The sequence below is a fragment of the Coregonus clupeaformis genome, chromosome 18, assembly GCF_020615455.1.
Source record: "Coregonus clupeaformis isolate EN_2021a chromosome 18, ASM2061545v1, whole genome shotgun sequence".
Classification (NCBI taxonomy): domain Eukaryota; kingdom Metazoa; phylum Chordata; class Actinopteri; order Salmoniformes; family Salmonidae; genus Coregonus; species Coregonus clupeaformis.
The window spans coordinates 2,731,563-2,751,082 of NC_059209.1; the positions used below are offsets into that span (position 1 = coordinate 2,731,563).

The window sequence follows — 19,520 nt, forward strand, 5'->3', positions numbered from 1 at the left end:
CTGGTATTTTGGCCCATTCCTCCATGCAGATCTCCTCTAGAGCAGTGATGTTTTGGGGCTGTCGTTGGGCAACACAGACTTTCAACTCCCTCCAAAGATTTTCTATGGGGTTGAGATCTGGAGACTGGCTAGGCCACTCCAGGACCTTGAAATGCTTCTTACGAAGCCACTCCTTCGTTGCCCGGGCGGTGTGTTTGGGATCACTGTCATGCTGAAAGACCCAGCCACGTTTCATCTTCAATGCCCTTGCTGATGGAAGGAGGTTTTCACTCAAAATCTCACGATACATGGCCCCATTCATTCTTTCCTTTACACGGATCAGTCGTCCTGGTCCCTTTGCAGAAAGACAGCCCCAAAGCATGATGTTTCCACCCCCATGCTTCACAGTAGGTATGGTGTTCTTTGGATGCAACTCAGCATTCTTTGTCCTCCAAACACAACGAGTTGAGTTTTTACCAAAAAAAGTTCTATTTTGGTTTCATCTGACCATATGACATTCTCCCAATCCTCTTCTGGATCATCCAAATGCACTCTAGCAAACTTCAGACGGGCCTGGACATGTACTGGCTTAAGCAGGGGGGACACGTCTGGCACAGCAGGATTTGAGTCCCTGGCGGCGTAGTGTGTTACTGATGGTAGGCTTTGTTACTTTGGTCCCAGCTCTCTGCAGGTCATTCACTAGGTCCCCCCCGTGTGGTTCTGGGATTTTTGCTCACCGTTCTTGTGATCATTTTGACCCCACGGGGTGAGATTTTGCGTGGAGCCCCAGATCGAGGGAGATTATCAGTGGTCTTGTATGTCTTCCATTTCCTAATAATTGCTCCCACAGTTGATTTCTTCAAACCAAGCTGCTTACCTATTGCAGATTCAGTCTTCCCAGCCTGGTGCAGGTCTACAATTTTGTTTCTGGTGTCCTTTGACAGCTCTTTGGTCTTGGCCATAGTGGAGTTTGGAGTGTGACTGTTTGAGGTTGTGGACAGGTGTCTTTTATACTGATAACAAGTTCAAACAGGTGCCATTAATACAGGTAACGAGTGGAGGACAGAGGAGCCTCTTAAAGAAGAAGTTACAGGTCTGTGAGAGCCAGAAATCTTGCTTGTTTGTAGGTGACCAAATACTTATTTTCCACCATAATTTGCAAATAAATTCATAAAAAATCCTACAATGTGATTTTCTGGAAGAAAAATTCTCATTTTGCCTGTCATAGTTGACGTGTACCTATGATGAAAATTACAGGCCTCTCATCTTTTTAAGTGGGAGAACTTGCACAATTGGTGGCTGACTAAATACTTTTTTTCCCCACTGTATGATCCCCAATCAGAGACAACGAGCGACAGCTGTCTCTGATTGGGAATCACCCCGGCCCAACCTAGAAATAGACTACCTAGATCACAAACACAGAATTTCCAGCATAGATTCTCACGCCCTGACCAAACCAACTAAAGACAATAGGCCTCTCAAGGCCAGGGCGGATTGCTCTGGCTCCGGAGTAGAGCAGCTGACCGGAGCTGGATCAGACACCGGTGGAGCGGATTGCGCTGGCTCCGGAATGGAGCAACGGACCGGAGCCGGATCAGGCACCGGTGGAGCAGTCCGGGCCGGGCCGGACTGGAGACACGCACCACTGGTTTGGTGCGAGGAGCAGGGACGGGCCGTAGTGGACTGGGAACACGCACCACTGGCTTGGTGCAGGGAGTAGGTATGGGACGTACCGGACTGGGGACACGCACCACTGGCTTGGCTTGGGTCGCCGTTTCTCCTCTCCTGCCTGGGCTTCTTCCTTAACCCAGGGTCCTTTACCCGCAAATATCTCCTCCCAAGACCACATCTTCCCCACCTGTGTCCAGGGTGTTTGCTCCTCTTGGACACGCTGCTTGGTCCGTTGGTGGTGGGATCTTCTGTCACGATCGTTCAGACCAAGGTGCAGCGTGGTATGCGAGCATGTTTATTAAATCAAATAAACATTAAAACAAAACAACTTGAAGTCCTCAGGCTAAACACATACAAGCCTAACACGGAACAAGATCCCACAACTAAGGTAGGCAAACAGGCTACTTAAGTATGATCCCCAATCAGAGACAACGAGCGACAGCTGTCACTGATTGGGAATCACACCCGGCCCAACCTAGAAATAAACTACCTAGATCACAAACATAGAATTTCCAACATAGATTCTCACGCCCTGACCAAACCAACTAAAGACAACAGGCCTCTCAAGGCCAGGGCGTGACAGAAGGTCTGTATGGAGGAGTGGGCCAAAATCCCTGCTGCAGTGTGTGCAAACCTGGTCAAGACCTACAGGAAACGTATGATCTCTGTAATTGCAAAAAAAGGTTTCTGTACCAAATATTAAGTTCTGCTTTTCTGATGTATAAAATGCAAATTAATTACTTAAAAATAATACAATGTGATTTTCTGGATTTTTGTTTTAGATTCCGTCTCTCACAGTTTAAATGTACCTATAATAAAAATTACAGACCTCTACATACTTTGTAAGTAGGAAAACCTGCAAAATCGGCAGTGTATCAAATACTTGTTCTCCCCACTGTATTTGACCCCCTCTCAATCAGAAATATTTCTGGCTCCCAGGTGTCTTTTATACAGGTAATGAGCTGAGATTAGGAGCACACTCTTAAAGGGAGTGCTCCTAATCTCAGTTTGTTACCTGTATATAAGACACCTGTCCACAGAAGCAATCAATCAATAAGATTCCAAACTCTCCACCATGGCCAATACCAAAGAGCTCTCCAAGGATGTCAGGGACAAGATTGTAGACCTACACAAGGCTGGAATGGGCTACAAGACCATCGCCAAGCAGCTTGGTGAGAAGGTGACAACAGTTGGTGCGATTATTCGCAAATGGAAGAAACACAAAAAAAAAACTGTCAATCTCCCTATGCCTGGGGCTCCATACAAGCTCTCACCTCGTGGAGTTGCAATGATCATGAGAATGGTGAGAAATCAGCCCAGAACTACACGGGAGGATCTTGTCAATGATCTCAAGGCAGCTGGGACCATAGTCACCAAGAAAACAATTGGTAACACACTACGCCGTGAAGGACTGGCATCAACTCAACTCGCCGTGTTTGGAGGAGGAGGAATGCTGCCTATGACCCCAAGAACACCATTCCCACCTTTAAACATGGAGGTGGAAACATTATGCATTGGGGGTGTTTTTCTGTTAAGGGGACAGGACAACTTCATCGCCTCAAAGGGACGATGGACGGGGCCATGTACCGTCAAATCTTGGGTGAGAACCTCCTTCCCTCAGCCAGGGCATTGAAAATGGGTTGTGGATGGGTATTCCAGCATGACAATGACCCAAAACACACGGCCAAGGCAACAAAGGAGTGGCTCAAGAAGAAGCACATTAATGTCCTGGAGTGGCCTAGCCAGTCTCCAGACCTTAATCCCATAGAAAATCTGTGGAGGGAGCTGAAGGTTTGAGTTGCCAAACTCAGCCTCGAAACCTTTATGACTTGGAGAAGATCTGGAAAGAGGAGTGGGACAAAATCCCTCCTGAGTTGTGTGGAAACCTGGTGGCCAACTACAAGAAATGTCTGACCTCTGTGATTGCCAACAAAGGTTTTGCCACCAAGTACTATGTTTTGCAGAGGGGTCAAATACTTAATTCCCTCATTAAAATGCAAATCAATGAATAACATTTTTGACATGCGTTTTTTTTCTGGATTTTTTTGTTGTTATTCTATCTCACTGTTCAAATAAACCTAGCATTAAAATTATAGACTGAAAATGTCTTTGTCAGTGGGCAAACGTACAAAATCAGCAGGGGATCAAATACTTTTTTCCCCTCACTGTGTGTGTGTGTGTATATATATAGTGGGGAGAACAAGTATTTGATACACTGCCGATTTTGCAGGTTTTCCTACTTACAAAGCATGTAGAGGTCTGTAATTTTTATCATAGGTACACTTCAACTGTGAGAGACGGAATCTAAAACAAAAATCCAGAAAATCACATTGTATGATTTTTTAGTAATTAATTTGCATTTTATTGCATGACATAAGTATTTGATACATCAGAAAAGCAGAACTTAATATTTGGTACAGAAACCTTTGTTTGCAATTACAGAGATCATACGTTTCCTGTAGGTCTTGACCAGGTTTGCACACACTGCAGCAGGGATTTTGGCCCACTCTTCCATACAGACCTTCTCCAGATCCTTCAGGTTTCGGGGCTGTCGCTGGGCAATACGGACTTTCAGCTCCCTCCAAAGATTTTCTATTGGGTTCAGGTCTGGAGACTGGCTAGACCACTCCAGGACATTAATGTGCTTCTTATGGAGCCACTCCTTAGTTGCCCTGGCTGTGTGTTTCGGGTCGTTGTCATGCTGGAAGACCCAGCCACGACCCATCTTCAATGCTCTTACTGAGGGAAGGAGGTTGTTGGCCAAGATCTCGCAATACATGGCCCCATCCATCCTCCCCTCAATACGGTGCAGTCGTCCTGTCCCCTTTGCAGAAAAGCATCCCCAAAGAATGATGTTTCCACCTCCATGCTTCACGGTTGGGATGGTGTTCTTGGGGTTGTACTCATCCTTCTTCTTCCTCCAAACACGGCGAGTGGAGTTTAGACCAAAAAGCTCTATTTTTGTCTCATCAGACCACATGACCTTCTCCCATTCCTCCTCTGGATCATCCAGATGGTCATTGGCAAACTTCAGATGGGCCTGGACATGCGCTGGCTTGAGCAGGGGGACCTTGCGTGTGGTGCAGGATTTTAATCCATGACGGCGTAGTGTGTTACTAATGGTTTTCTTTGAGACTGTGGTCCCAGCTCTCTTCAGGTCATTGACCAGGTCCTGCCATGTAGTTCTGGGCTGACCCCTCACCTTCCTCATGATCATTGATGCCCCACGAGGTGAGATCTTGCATGGAGCCCCAGACTGAGAGTGATTGACCGTCATCTTGAACTTCTTCCATTTTCTAATAATTGTTCCAACAGTTGTTGCCTTCTCACCAAGCTGCTTGCCTATTGTCCTGTAGCCCATCCCAGCCTTGTGCAGGTCTACAATTTTATCCCTGATGTCCTTACACAGCTCTCTGGTCTTGGCCATTGTGGAGAGGTTGGAGTCTGTTTGATTGAGTGTGTGGACAGGTGTCTTTTATACAGGTAACGAGTTCAAACAGGTGCAGTTAATACAGGTAATGAGTGGAGAACAGGAGGGCTTCTTAAAGAAAAACTAACAGGTCTGTGAGAGCCGGAATTCTTACTGGTTGGTAGGTGATCAAATACTTATGTCATGCAATAAAATGCAAATTAATACAATGTGATTTTCTGGATTTTTGTTTTAGATTCCGTCGCTCACAGTTGAAGTGTACCTTTGATTAAAAATTACAGACCTCTACATGCTTTGTAAGTAGGAAAACCTGCAAAATCGGCAGTGTATCAAATACTTGTTCTCCCCACTGTATGTATGTGTATATATATATAATATATATATATATATATGCTTCTCCTTCACTGCTGTCCGACTCATCCCAAACCATCTCAATTGGGTTGAGGTCGGGGGATTGTGGATATATATATATATAGATATATATATACATAGTAGCAGTCAAACGTTTGGACAACTACTCATTTCAAGGTTCTCTTTATTTTTGCAATTTTCTACACTGTAGAATAATAGTGAAGACATCAAAACTATGAAATAACACATATGGAATCATGTAGTAACCAAAAAAGTGTTAAACAAATCAGATTCTGTGGCCTCCACAATCCCCCGACCTCAACCCAATTGAGATGGTTTGGGATGAGTCGGACGGCAGTGAAGGAGAAGCAGCCAACAAGTGCTCAGCATACAGTGGGGAAAAAAAGTATTTAGTCAGCCAACAATTGTGCAAGTTCTCCCACTTAAAAAGATGAGAGAGGCCTGTAATTTTCATCATAGGTACACGTCAACTATGATAGACAAATTGAGAAAGAAAATTCCAGAAAATCACATTGTAGGATTTTTTATGAATTTATTTGCAAATTATGGTGGAAAATAAGTATTTGGTCACCTACAAACAAGCAAGATTTCTGGCTCTCACAGACCTGTAACGTCTTCTTTAAGAGGCTCCTCTGTCCTCCACCCGTTACCTGTATTAATGGCACCTGTTTGAACTTGTTATCAGTATAAAAGACACCTGTCCACAACCTCAAACAGTCACACTCCAAACTCCACTATGGCCAAGACCAAAGAGCTGTCAAAGGACCAGAAACAAAATTGTAGACCTGCACCATGCTGGGAAGACTGAATCTGCAATAGGTAAGCAGCTTGGTTTGAAGAAATCAACTGTGGGAGCAATTATTAGGAAATGGAAGACATACAAGACCACTGATAATCTCCCTCGATCTGGGGCTCCACGCAAAATCTCACCCCGTGGGGTCAAAATGGTCACAAGAACGGTGAGCAAAAATCCCAGAACCACACGGGGGGGACCTAGTGAATGACCTGCAGAGAGCTGGGACCAAAGTAACAAAGCCTACTATAAGTAACACACTACGCCGCCAGGGACTCAAATCCTGCAGTGCGAGACGTGTTCCCCTGCTTAAGCCAGTACATGTCCAGGCCCGTCTGAAGTTTGCTAGAGTGCATTTGGATGATCCAGAAGAGAATTGGGAGAATGTCAGATGAAACCAAAATAGAACTTTTTGGTAAAAACTCAACTCGTCGTGTTTGGAGGACAAAGAATGCTGAGTTGCATCCAAAGAACACCATACCTACTGTGAAGCATGGGGGTGGAAACATCATGCTTTGGGGCTCTTTTTCTGCAAAGGGACCAGGACGACTGATCCGTGTAAAGGAAATAATGAATGGGGCCATGTATCGTGAGATTTGGTGTGAAAACCTCCTTCCATCAGCAAGGGCATTGAAGATGAAACGTGGCTGGGTCTTTCAGCATGACAATGATCCCAAACACACCGCCCGGGCAACGAAGGAGTGGCTTCGTAAGAAGCATTTCAAGGTCCTGGAGTGGCCTAGCCAGTCTCCAGATCTCAACCCCATAGAAAATATTTGGAGGGAGTTGAAAGTCCGTGTTGCCCAGCGACAGCCCCAAAACATCACTGCTCTAGAGGAGATCTGCATGGAGGAATGGGCCAAAATACCAGCAACAGTGTGTGAAAACCTTGTGAAGACTTACAAAAAACCTTTGACCTGTGTCATTGCCAACAAAGGGTATATAACAAAGTATTGAGAAACTTTTGTTATTGACCAAATACTTACTTTCCACCATAATTTGCAAGTAAATTCATAAAAAATCCTACAATGTGATTTTCTGGATTTTTTTTCCTCATTTTGTCTGTCATAGTTGACGTGTACCTATGATGAAAATTACAGGTCTCTCTCATCTTTTTAAGTGGGAGAACTTGCACAATTGGTGGCTGACTAAATACTTTTTTTCCCCACTGTATGTGGGAACTCCTTCAAGACTGTTGGAAAAGCATTCCAGGTGAAGCTGGTTGAGAGAATGCCAAGAGTGTGCAAAGCTGTCATCAAGGCAAAGGGTGGCTATTTGAAGAATCTCAAATATAAAATATATTTTGATTTGTTTAACACTTTTTTGGTTACTACATGATTCCATATGTGTTATTTAATAGTTTTGATGTCTTCACTATTATTCTACAATTTAGAAAATAGTAAAAATAAAGAAAAACCCTTCAATGAGTAGGTGTGTCCAAACTTTTGACTGGTACTGTATGTTTATTTATTTATATGTTTATTTATTAATATATATATATACAGTGCTATGAAAAAGTATTTTTCCTGTAGAGACTGATCAACAACTACAGGAAGCATTTGGTTGGAGTCATTGCGCTAAAGGTGGCACAACCAGTTATTGAGTGTAAGGGGGCAATTACTTTTTCACACAGGGGAATTGGGTGTTGCATAACTTTGTTTATTAAATAAATATGTAATTGTTGTGTTATTTGTTCACTTATGTTCCCTTTACCTAATATTAGGTTTTGGTTGAAGATCTGATAACATTCAGTATCACAAATATGCAAAAGTAGAGAAAATTAGAAAGGGGGCAAATACTTTTTCATAGCACTGTGTATATAAAAACGCAACAATCAAATATAAGAGGAAGGGTAGGCCAGCTGGTAGAGGTGAGTTTTAAGGCCTGCTTTAAATGCTTCAGTGGTTTGAGCAGCCCAAACATGAAGCGAGGGAGGAAAAAGTTGAATCAATATAAAATCAGCAAACACATGGCACATGCATTTCCATTTTTCAAGGACCAATTACATTTGTGTGTGTGTGTGTATAATGCATGTGTGGGAACACACCTTTCCTGGAGGAAGGAGCAGCAGGCATCCTTGACATTCTGCAGCTGCAAAAAGCTGGCTCCAATCAGCAGGGACTGGACGTTCTGCTGGTCGATGGCCACATGGCCATTATACGCAAAATTAATCAAAGCTTCAAGTGCACTGCCAAGGGGAAAAAGAAAGAAGTGACACCTAAAGTAAGGGGGCAGCACTGTGGCCCAGTCCAGAAACAACCCTAAGCTCCTACACCCTACCCCAGTGCTCTGTTGCTGATGAATGGGATGAATGCAGGAGCAGATTTCAGGAGCAGGACAAGACACCCTCTTCTTGACTGATGACTAACATAAGGGCATGTACGTGATAGGCCTATCTGGCTTATATGATTATGATGTCATAATGCTTTGTGACAGTGTCAAAGTGTATTTTCTTAGTCCAAGTAAAGTGACACAGGATGGTCATAGTGCTTCATGACAGTGTCATAAAGTGTATGTTCTACACGTTATTTAAAATATGATGGAAAAAAACATGACTAAAGAATTCATTACAGAAAATATATATATATATATTTAAGAAACTGTCAAACAAAATGACATTTATTGTCTGGGAAAAAAATATTTTGAATAAATGTGGGTTTTGACACTTATGTAGTGACATTTATTTGGATACATCCATAACAATGACCTAATGATGCGCGATTTTACCTGGTATAGAAAATGTGCTCTCTCGTCAGGACACTGTTGTTCGAGAGCTAGCCAACAACACCGCAAACACAATCACTTCAAACTGAAGCTGGAAAGATTGCAAACTGTCTGCACTTTGTTTCATTTTACCTGTTTCCTATTGATAGTTCTTTGTATATATCCATAAAAATTATGCTGATTTGTGAATTCGACTGGCTGAGAAAAGCTTCCTGCACATCTGTCTCAGCCCAACAAGTTCATTACTATGGAACAGCTGGAGATCGAATTTGAATATTGAAACAATGTTGCAAATGTCGGCGAGACAAACAGCAAGGTTTATACAAATCTCTGCTGTTGAAAACTAAATATTATTCTAAAATAAATGTGAGATAATGTCTAGATGCTTTTTATAGTGGAGATCAAGTTTATAAATTGCCTAGCAGGGCTGATGAGACAGCGGATTGCGCAGTCAGATGGAACAGAGTAAATAGGCATTTTAACGTCATAGATTTAGCCGGTGGTAACTTGTGGAAAAGACACCGGCTGGAATGAGGTTTTAACCAATAAGCATTCAGGATTAGACCTACGCATTGTATAACGCAACATAATTCACAACAGGTGTAAATATATGGGTCATGACAGTGTCTGGTGCTGCTCCTGATATCTGCTCCTGCATTCATCACAGTCATCAGCAACAGAGCATTGGGGTAGGTGCATGTCTGACATCAACGTGTGCACAATTACAATGATATATAAAACTGTTGACACGTAGACTATGGTGTAATGGAATGTTTAGCCTTGTGTGGTAGGTTTTGTGGGTTTTGACACCAATGTAGGTGTCATAACCAGCCATAAAATAACGCAATATTAATTAATTTTTATTTTACCTTTATTTAACTAGGCAATTCTTATTTAAAATGACGGCCTACACCGGCCAAACCTGGACGATGCTGGGACAATTGTGCGCCACCCTATGGGACTCCCAATCACGGCCGGTTGTGATACAGCCTGGAATCGAACCAGGGGGTCTGTAGTGACGCCTCAAGCACTGACATGCAGTGCCTTAGACCGCTGCGCCACTCGGGAGCCCAGTGCATTCGGTAGGAATTCAGGCCCATTGACTTTTTCCACATTTTGTACCTTACAGTCTTATTCTAAAATTGATTAAATAAAAAATGTTTCCTCATCAATCTACACACAATACCCCATAATGTGAAAACAGGTGTAGACATTTTTGGCAAAATTATTACAAATAACAGAAATATCTTACAAGTATTCAGACCCTTTGCTATGAGAATCGAAATTGAGCTTAGGTGCACCCTGTTTCCATTGCTCATCCTTGAGATATTTCTACAACTTGATTGGAGTCCACCTGTGGTAAATTAAATTGATTGGACATGATTTGGAAATGCACACACACCTGTCTATATAAGGTTCCACAGTTCACAGTGCATGTCAGAGCAAAAACCAAGCCATGAAGTCGAAGGAATTGTCTGTAGCGCTCCGAGACAGGATTGTGTCGAGGCACAGATCTGGGGAAGGGTACCAAAACATTTCTGCAGCATTGAAGGTCCCCCAAGAACCCAGTGGCCTACATCATTCTTAAATGGAAGAGGTTTGGAACCACCAAGAGTCTTCCTAGAGCTGGCCACCCGGCCAAACTGAGCAATCGGGGAAGAAGGGCCTTGGTCAGGGAGGTGCCCAAGAACCTGATGGTCACTCTGACAGAGCTCTAGAGTTCCTCTGTGGAGATGGGAGAACCTTCTAGAAGGACAACCATCTCTGCAGCACTCCACCAGTCAGGCCTTTATGGTAGAGTGGCCAGATGGAAGCCACTCCTCAGTAAAAGGCACATGACAGCCCGCTTGGAGTTTGCCAAGAGGCACGTAAAGGACTCTGACCATGAGAAACAAGATTCTCTGGTCTGATGAAACCAAGAATGAACTCTTTGGCCTGAATGCCAAGCGTCACGTCTGGAGGAAACCTGGCACCATCCCTACGGTGAAGCATGGTGATGGTGGCAATGGTGATGGTGGCAGCATCATGCTGTGGGGATGTTTTTCAGCGGCAGGGACTGGGAGACTAGTCAGGATCGAAGGAAAGATGAACGGAGCAAAGTACAGAGAGATCCTCGATGAAAAACTGCTCCAGAGCGCCCAGGACCTTGGAAGGTGAACCTTCGCCCCAGTCTAACAGGACAACGACCCTAAGCACACAGCCAAGACAACGCAGGAGTGGCTTCGGGGACAAGTCCCTGAATGTCCTTGAGTGGCCCAGCCAGAGCCCAGACTTGGACCCGATCAAACATTTCTGGAGAGACATGAAAATAGTTGTGCAGCGACACTCCCCATCCAACCTGACAGAGCTTGAGAGGATCTGCAGAGAAGAATGGGAGAACTCCCCAAATACAGGTGTGCCAAGCTTGTAGCGTCATTCCCAAGAAGACTCAAGGCTGTAAACGCTGCCAAAGGTGTTTCAACAATGTACTGAGTAAAGGGTCTGAATACTTTCCGAATGCACTGTATGTCACAACAGGTCTAAATATATGTCATGATAGTGTTATGACCATATTATGACAGGTTATGACAAGTTGTCAGTTATGACATATGATGTTGTTATGACTGTATGTCACTGGGTGTCAAGTAAAGTGCTACCGATACCTTTAATACCTATCCAATCCTTTCAGATCTAGGTCTACTCAAGCGATAAGGGGTACTAATCAATACCAATCAACACTGTAACAAATTCTAATTAATTACATCGTTGATATTGCCCCTCCTTAGTTCATAATCTAACACCAATTTACAGCTGCACTGCTGAGATCATTGCCTAACAATGCACACCATGTTCAAAAATGTTAAATAAAGTAAATACATTTTCTATAAAAAGTTAATTCCCTCTTCGACGCACCTGTAAGCTAGCTGGAAGCTAGTCCAATGATTGCAATTGTGTACTTGCGTGAAACAATGAAGCGAATCGTAGGGCTGGGCGATATGGCCCAAAAATCATCACAGTATTTTCAAAAAAATTTATGGTATGGCGGTATTTGACAATATTATGTTTTTGAATAATAAAAAAGTAAAAAATTTGCTTTATGAGTAGTGCGTGATCCTAGGGTGGCAACACATACATAAGTGATTTCAATGGGTCTTTCTCCATTCTGATTGTTTAATACTGTTCAATTAAACATTTTCATCAATTTCTACATTTCCTGCACTCATTTGCGATAATTTCCACACTGCTACGTAGGGCTACACAATATGGGCCCACAAAAATCGAGGCCTTATTTTTAAACAAATGTTGCACTTGGGTGAACTGTTGGAATCATGGAAATATCTTTATTCTAATTATATAGTTAGAATAGAATATAAATAATAGTGGGCACCTTGAATACAGTTTTGTTTGACATGACAAATTACAATTCCAGGAATGAGTTATTGTGACAGGGTAGGTACCCAAAAATGTTGCTCAGTGTTTCCTAGGGGACCCTATAATGTTTGGCTACATTAAAATGTTTCTTAATGTAGCCAACATATTCATGCTTCGCCTTTTCCTCTCTGATTTAGAAGATACTGTTGCACAAACAACATGCTGATTTAGGCCTACACCAGCACTGGTATCAGGCTGTACAGCTAGCTACATTTGCTCTGACTCAGTTCATTTATTAGCTAGCTAGCCAGCTAACTAGCGATTAGTGTTAGCGGCTAACGCAATTTAGCTAAAACTTGTTAAGAAAAGACAAACTAGCTGTTTGCAGATGTAAGAAACAAACTAATAGTGTAATTATAGAACACTTGTAGGTTTATATTTAGAAGCAAAAGTGGAAACAACAACATTGTCATCAACACTGTTGCATGTGCTGCATTGACCATGCAGACTGAACACAAGTGTCTCGTGGTCAAGCAACAACACATTTTATTGGGTTTTATAGGCGGTTCCCACCCAAAGAAGAGAGGAATCCAGAGACTTAATGATTGGATTTCTTGTTTCATACAAGTATGCATGCATAATCACTGGGTTGCAGGTGCTTCGAGGAGGGAATCAACTTAAAGCTGCAATATGTAACTTTTTGGGCGACCTGACCAAATTCACATAGAAATGTAAGTTATAGATCTGTCATTCTCATTGAAAGCAAGTTTTAAAAGTTGTAGATCTGTTATGTGTGCTATTTCTATGCTTCCAGTTCTTCAGTTTAGTTTTTGTGTCTTTTACTTTTGGTTTTGTACACCAGATTCAAACAGCTGAAAATACAATAATTCACAGCGGTTTAGATGGTACAATGATTCTCTACACTATACTTGCTTGTTTTGTCACAAACTGAAATTAGATGAACTATTAAAATTTTAGCAACCAGGAAATGGCGGAGCGATTTCTGCATAGTGCATCTTTAAAACAGGACCATTTTACAGAAAAAGTATTTAGACTACTTTGTTGAACATGTTGTGAATTGTCAGAATAACACACTTATATGACTTGAAACATCCTGTGTGCACGACTTCAACCATTTATTTTCAAAAGGAAAGTGATAACGTTGTAACTGATTTTAATGTGCTATAACACTGATTAATATTGGCTAGGGTGAGGGGTTGTTTCTGGTCCAGCCAATCACACACAAGGATCAATTTAAAATATGTTATTACACTACATGACCAAAAGTATGTGGACACCTGCTCTTCAAACATCTCATTCCAAAATCATGGGCATTAATATAGAGTTGTTTCCCTCTTTCCTGCTATAACAGCCTCCACCCTTCTGGGAAGGCTTTCCACTAGATATTGGAACATTACTGCGGGGACTTGCTTCCATTCAGCCACAAGAGCATTAGTGATTTTGGGCACTGATGTCGGGCGATTAGGCCTGGCTCGCAGTCGGCGTACCAATTCATCCCAAAGGTGTTCAATGGGGTTGAGGTCAGGGCTCTGTGCAGGCCAGTCAAGTTCTTCCACACCGATCTCGACAAACCATTTCTGTATGGACCTCGCTTTGTGCACAGGGGCATTGTCATGCTGAATCCAGCAGCATACCACCCTGCATCCCACTGTTGGCTTGCCTCTGAAGCTAAGCAGGGTTGGTCCTAGTCGGTCCCTGGATGGGAGACCAGATGCTGCTGAAAGTGATGTTGGAGGGCCAGTAGGAGGCACTCTTTCCTCTGGTCAAAAAAAATAATATCCCAATGCCCAAGGGCAGTGATTGGGGACATTGCCCTGTGTAGGGCGCCGTCTTTCGGATGGGATGTTAAACGTGTGTTATCGTAAGAGTAGGGGGTCCTTGCTAAATTCCCAATCTGGTCCTCATACCATCATGGCCACCTAAACACCCCCAGCTTCTAATTGGCTCATTCATCCCCCCTCCTCACCATTCTAACTATTCCCCAGGTCGTTGCTGTAAATGACAATGTGTTCTCAGTCAACTTACATAAAAATAAGGATTAAATAAAGAAAGAAACAGGAAAGGGCCTTCCCCAAACTGTTGCCACAGAGTTGGAAGCACAGACTCGTCTAGAATTACATCGTATGCTGTAGCGTTAAGATATGGACTTATGGGGCCTTGCCCTTTATTTATTCCTCCTCCACCAAACTTTACAGTTGGCACTATGCATTGGGGCAGGTAGTGTTCTCCTGGCATCCACCAAACCCAGATTCGTCCGTCGGACTGCCATATGGTGAACCGTGATTCATCACTCCATAGAACGCGTTTCTACTGTTCCAGAGTCCAATGGCGCCGCGCTTTACACCACTCCAGCCGACCCTTGGCGTTGCACGTGGTGATCTTAGGCTTGTGTACGGCTGCTCGGCCATAGAGACCCATTTAATTTAGCTTCCGACGAACAGTTTTGTGAGTGTTGCAACCGAGGACAGACGATTTTTACACACTACGCCCTTCTGCACTCTGCGGTCCCATTCTGTGAGCTTGTGTGGTATAACACTTGCCTGCCTGAGCCGTTGTTGCTCCTAGATGTTTCCACTTCACAATAACAGCACTTACAGTTGACCGGGGCAGCTCTAGAAGGGCAGAAATTTGATGAACTGACTTGTTGGAAAGGTGGCATCCTATGACGGTGCCACGTTAAAAGTCACTGAGCTCTTCAGTAATGCCATTCTACTGCCAATGTTTGTCTTTGGAGATTGCATGGCGGTGTGCTCAATTTTATACACCTGTCAGCAACAGGTGTGGCTGAAATAGCCGAATCCACTAATTTGAAGGGGTGTCCACATACTTGTGTATATATAGTGTATGTTTAATTAAACTCAATCTTCTTGACCAACATATTTTATTCAAGTTCATGCAATGTACATTTTTCATATTAAGGTTCCCACAATCCTCCAGTCACAGAGCAATATTGCAAATTACTGTCAGGGCAATTTTAATTAATTGAGTTGCTTTTACATAAATAAATTGAAATAAGTGACCTTTACTTCAATTTAATTGCTCTGTTCTTTTAACACAAATTAATCGTTTAATGAGTCATTTTAACATAATTAAATCCCCCAAAAACATACAAAATCATTAATTTCAACAAGATATATATACAATTAATAAAAATATAAATACAACATGCAACAATGTCAAAGGTTTTACTGAGTTACAGTTCATAAGGAAATCAGTCAATTTAAATAAATAAATGTGGCTCTAATCTATGGATTTCACATGAATAGGAATACAGATATGCATATGTTGGTCACATACCTTTAAAAAAAAAGTATGGGCGTGGATCAGAAAACCAGTCAGTATCTGGTGTGACAACTATTTGCCTCATGCAGCGCAAAACATCTCTTTCGCATAGAGTTGATCAGGCTGTTTATTGTGGCCTGTGGAATGTTGTCCCACTCCTGTGCGAAGTTGCTGGATATTGGCGGAAACTGGAACACGCTGTCGTACATATCGATCCAGAGCATCCCAAACATGCTCAATGGGTGACATGTCTGGTGTGTATGCAGGCCATGGAAGAACTGGGACATTCTCAGCTTCCAGGAATTGTGTACAGATCCTTGCAACATGGGGCCGTGCATTATCATGCTGAAACACGAGGTGATGGCGGCTGATGAATGGCATGACAATGGGCCTCAGGATCTCGTCACAATATCTCTGTGCATTCAAATTGCCATTGATAAAATACAATTGTGTTCGTTGTCCGTAGCTTATGCCTGCCCATACCATAACCCCACCGCCACCATTGTGCACACTGTTCACAACGTTGACATCAGCAAACCGCTCGCCCACACGACTGCCATCTGCCCAGTACAGTTGAAACCGGGATTCATCTGTGAAGAGCACACTTCTCCAGCGTGCCAGTGGCCATCAAAGGTGAGCATTGCCCACTGAAGTCGGTTACAATACCAAACTGCAGTCAGGTCAAGACCCTGGTGAGGACGACGAGCATGCAGATAAGCTTCCCTGAGACGGATTCAGTTTGTGCAGAAATTCTTTAGTTGTGCAAACCCACAGTTTCATCAGCTGTCTGGGTGGCTGGTCTCAGACGATCCCGCAGGTGAAGAAGCCGGATGTGAAGGTCCTGGGCTGGCGTGGTTACAAGTGGTCTGTGGTTGTGAGGCCAGTTGGACGTACTGCTAAATTCTCTAAAACGATGTTGGAGGCGACTTATGGTAGAGAAATTAACATTAAATTCTCTGGCAACAGCTCTGGTGGACATTTCAGCAGTCAGCATGCCAATTTCGCGCTCCCTCAAAACTTGAAACATCTGTGGCATTGTGTTGTGTGACAAAACTGCACATTTTAAAGTGGCCTTTTATTGTCCCCAGCACAAGGTGCACCTATGTAATGATCATGCTGTTTAATCAGCTTCTTGATATGCCACACTTGTCAGGTGGATGAATTGTCTTGGCAAATGAGAAATACTCAATAACAGGGATGTAAACAAATTTGTGCACAAAATTTTAGATAAATAATTTTTGGGTGCGTATGGAAAATGTCTGGGATCTTTTATTTCAGCTCATGAAATAAGCTGAACTTTACATGTTGCGTTTATATTTTTGTTCAGTATAAATATAATAGATATTCCCCTAGATTAATCTCACTCAGTGCTGCTTAGTGAGTAGGCTATAGGGGCCTTACCTAGGGTCCATCCCTTGCATTACAATCTCATCTTGCTTGCACTCTACCATGTCATTCGTAAACATGGCATGGAAGTAAGGGATGGAGGCGGCCAGAACAATCCTATGAGCGCTGAACTTGTGGTCTCCAACCTGCAAGGACGATACAAGCAAGTGATTTAGTCCAGACATGGGTCAAATACATAGCCTGTCAAATACATGTTCCATACAGTAGAATGGAACAAATGGAATAGCATCAAAAGTGCATACTCCAAGCTAAATCAAGCGCACCTCAAGTACTTTCATTTGACAGAATTGTAATAATCAGAACTTAATTTTACCATGTGACCATTGCTTTCCCCTTGGAGACACTAACTTAAGACTATAGCCTATTGTATTCATTAGGCTACTCACGTGTGTTTATTTTTATTAAAAACTATACAATCAAAAGAGACATCTTGCATGAGGTGGGTGCACTGACAGTTAGGCCTAACCAATATCTATAAGGTCAAGGCATGAAGTCGCCTTCATGTAGGACATGCAGTGCAGGTCATGTGAAAGAGAAAGTGCACTAAAGGTCAACTAACCTAATAGTCTATGTTAAGCCAGAGTGAAGGCTCGCTGGAGGTCATGCATTACAGAATATGGCCCACTAGATATGTAGGCTACAGGACTGTACGCTGCAGCTTATCATAATGATGGTGCTTATTAATAGGGCAGGTGCATCCCGGGGGAGGGACAGAAGAGCAAATGAACCTCTGCTGTTTCCCTGACAAAGGTCCTACTGACCACATAAACCACATGTAATGTGAACTTTAAGTTGATGCTGCAGGTATTAAAGCCAGAGATTTGAGGACAATTGACAGACAGTCAGCGCGAGGTTTGTGAAGATATGGGCGATGGCTGGCTAGTCATGTTAATTTGATTCGAGAATACTACAATCTGAGATAACAATGGTCAGTAGTCCATATTTGTCTGAAAGCAAGGCATACTGGACTAGTTACTACAACGCAAGCTACGTTATATTCTTCTAATTCAGCTTCAGGCTATGTATTGTATACGTTAGTAAGCAGTTGGCTAAACCTTTCTTGAGAGGCCATAGCTATAGCTAGCTAGACACCAGGGATGAGTTTCCCAAAAACAGTCAAGATGATGTTAGTACTAAAGATAACCTTTACGTTTTAGTAAACGTACTCCTGACCATAGTGTGGTGCTTCACCATCACAGCAAAAAAATTTTTTAAATCTCAGCATTGGCTGTAACGTTAACGTTAGAGTAGACTTCAGTTGGTGCTAGCTAGCTAACGAACTAAAACTCCCTCTGGCTAAAGCTTTTGTTGGTTCTTCCGGACATAGGGTGAGTCTGCTAGCAAGTTGGGCAGCCAAATCGTGGATAAAACTACCATGACAATTGAAAGGGAAGGGCTAAATGTGTTAGATAACTACATATTTGGCACGATAACCGCGACTTCTACATTCATTTAATGCATTACAGTCAGTAGGTACAGGAGCTAGCTATGCTGCTTAGCCAATAACCTAGGCTAGAGCCTTCTAGTTGCAAATAGAAGGCTCTGCAGCTAGCTAGCTAACGTTAGTTACCTAGCTAGCTTGCCTCAATTCTACTGCTAGCAAGATAACGTTAGCTAGTTAGCCGGCTAGCTGTTTTCTCAAACTACTGTAGTGCGCTTGGCTAGCTACTAGGCTAACGTCACACCTACCTTCAGGGTGACATCGCAGAGTTTTCCTTGTCTTCTGATCTCCTCCATAACAGCATATCCACGACCTGGTAAATCGTGGACTGAAAAATGCATTAAATCCTCCAGTTCTTCATATATCATATCACCCATCGTCATTGAGAAAAAGGAAATTACGAATTTTGAAAACGCCTAACAATAGGGAAATGACCGACACGAGACACCGTAGTATTTTTTTAATTATCCAAACCACTAGTATTCTGCCAGCAGCACAAATTATGACGTCAAAATGTATGGTAATAAGGAAACCTTCAAAGTAAAAGCCTGTATTTCAAAACATTGCAGTGTGGATAACTAATTCAAAACATATTGCATTTTAATCAATGGCCACTTTTATTGTGCCAACAAACTTATTAGAAATATGTTAACTTTTTTTGGGGGGGGGGACCAAGAATGAAAAATATACAATGTTGACAAATAGGGATACCTAGTCAGTTGTACAACTGAATGCATTCAACTGAAATGTGTCTTCTGCATTTAACCCAACCCCTCTGAATCAGAGGTGCGGGGGCTGCCTTGATCTGCATAATCAAATCAAATGTTATTTGTCACATACACGTGTTTAGCGGATGTTATTGCAGGTGTAGCGAAATGCTTGTGCTTCTAGCTCCGACAGTGCAGTAATATCTAACAAGTAATATCTAGCAATTTCACATATACCCAATACGCAAAAATCTAAGTAAGGAATGGAATTAAGAATATTTACATATATGGATGAGCAATGACAGAGCAGCATAGACTAAGATACAGTAGAATATTATAGCA

General features: G+C 42.6%; 1 protein-coding gene across 3 annotated transcripts in view; it reads right to left on the reverse strand.

Annotated features, from left to right (window-relative positions):
* klhl18 (kelch-like family member 18) overlaps positions 1-18,926 on the reverse strand; it is a 57,741-nt gene extending 38,815 nt beyond the window's left edge. For all 3 annotated transcript variants that reach the window (XM_045226712.1, XM_045226711.1, XM_045226713.1), the window contains exons 1-3: positions 18,720-18,926; positions 17,025-17,155; positions 8,293-8,433 (exon numbers count right to left, since the gene is read on the reverse strand). In XM_045226712.1, the coding sequence (XP_045082647.1) occupies positions 8,293-8,433; positions 17,025-17,155; positions 18,720-18,854 (407 nt within the window). In that variant the 5' untranslated portion in view covers positions 18,855-18,926. The remainder of the gene's footprint in view (positions 1-8,292; positions 8,434-17,024; positions 17,156-18,719) is intronic.
* Between the last annotated feature and the right edge of the window lie 594 nt (positions 18,927-19,520).